Source organism: Seriola lalandi, unplaced genomic scaffold (genome assembly GCF_002814215.2).
Source record: "Seriola lalandi dorsalis isolate HSWRI2012SDOR001 ecotype SW California unplaced genomic scaffold, Sedor1 jcf7180001960751, whole genome shotgun sequence".
Taxonomy (NCBI): Eukaryota; Metazoa; Chordata; class Actinopteri; order Carangiformes; family Carangidae; genus Seriola; species Seriola lalandi.
Genome location: NW_019431420.1, coordinates 1 through 1,604, shown reverse-complemented (window position 1 = coordinate 1,604; position 1,604 = coordinate 1). Strand labels below are relative to the sequence as shown.

General features: G+C 43.7%; 1 protein-coding gene across 1 annotated transcript; it reads left to right on the top strand.

The window, feature by feature from the left end:
- Window positions 1-163: 163 nt before the first annotated feature.
- On the top strand, window positions 164-1,601 carry LOC111667587 (verrucotoxin subunit beta-like; the record flags this gene model as incomplete). Its single annotated transcript, XM_023423364.2, has 1 exon — window positions 164-1,601. A coding segment is annotated over exon 1 (1,335 nt), but the record flags the coding sequence as incomplete, so codon positions are not given.
- Between the last annotated feature and the right edge of the window lie 3 nt (window positions 1,602-1,604).

Genomic DNA, 1,604 nt, shown 5'->3' with positions numbered 1-1,604 from the left:
TGAAGTCTTTGTTGACCTAACATTGTATCATTAATTTGTCAACAGGTGTAACTCTGTGGGATCCAGATCAGCTACAAAAGAATACAAGTGTACAACATCAACATAACACTGAATTCAATGTCACCGCATCAGATTCCATTGAGGAGAAGTCAAATTTATTAAACATCTCTGGCTCTCTGAAGTTGAGTCTCTTGGGAGGACTGGTGAATGTGGGAGGATCGGCAAAATATTTCCAAGACACAAAGAAATCTCAAAAACAATCCAGGATGACTCTTCAGTACAAAACGACAACAAAGTTTGAAACATTAACGATGTCTCACCTGGCTCTTGGACAGGTATCTCATCCCAATGTGTTTGAGGATGACACTGCCACTCATGTTGTCACAGCCATCTTGTACGGAGCTGGTGCTTACTTTGTGTTTGACAGAGAATCATCATCAGAGGACAATAAGAAACAAGTGGAGGGGGAGGCGAACCTCACCTTCAATAAGCTGAAATTCCTCACAGCAAAAGGTGAGGGATCACTCAATATGAATAAAGAAGAGGAAGCAGCAGTTGAAAGATTTAGCTGCACATTTCATGGAGACTTCAAGTTACCTTCCAACCCAACGTCCTTCAATGAGGCTGTGAGTGTTTACAGAAACCTTCCCAACATGCTGGGAGAGAATGGAGAACATGCTGTTCCACTCAGGGTGTGGCTCTACCCTCTGGTGAGGTTGGATTCAAGAGCAGCAAGACTCCAAAGAGACATCAGCAATTCTCTCATCACATACTCATCAGAAACAATCGAGAGTCTAAACCAGACAGAGATGAGATGCGGTGACATACTCAAAGATGCCGCAGCAACAACATTTCCTGCCATGGAAAAGAAGGTTCAGGATTTGATGCAGATGTGCAAACGGTACAAGCTTGACTTCATGCAGAAGCTCGGTAAAGTGCTTCCTTCAATCCGAGGGGGTGGGAAAGAGGAGAGTGCCATGGAGGACATCCTTAAGGCTCATGAGAAGTCACCATTCAATAACAAAGACCTGGAGCAGTGGCTAAAAACCAAGGGGAGGGAATCAGATACACTGAAGTCCTTCCTTGAACAACTGGAGAAACTAGGTATAAAAATGGACGACAATTTGGATCACCTCTTGTCTGATTTAAAGGTCAGAAATATTGTGTGCTTTTCCTTTACCTCAGTAGACCAGCCTGACAGTTTCTTGGTCAAACTGTCAAATCATCTCAGACCAGCAGGAATGATGGACACTGCTGGAGAGTCCTCTGATCTACAGAGCAGAAACACAGAGTGGCTCTCCACTGATACCAGACAGATAATGAGGAAACAACTACAACTGTTTGAAGAACTGAAGAAATTGAGCAGCAGTGCTGACACCAAATTCATATTTGCATCAAAATATGATGGAAGTCATCCTGGGGCATGTATTTTCATATATGAAGAAGGGTCTGACGATGCAGTCTGCTTTGTTCCTCCATCAAAACCTGCCACCCCAACAGCTACTGCTGTGTCACATGACAGCGTAACAGTTACAGTGTCTGAACCAGACTCTGCCACTGTAGAAACCAGAGTAGAATACAGAATCAGACAGAGACAGGACACA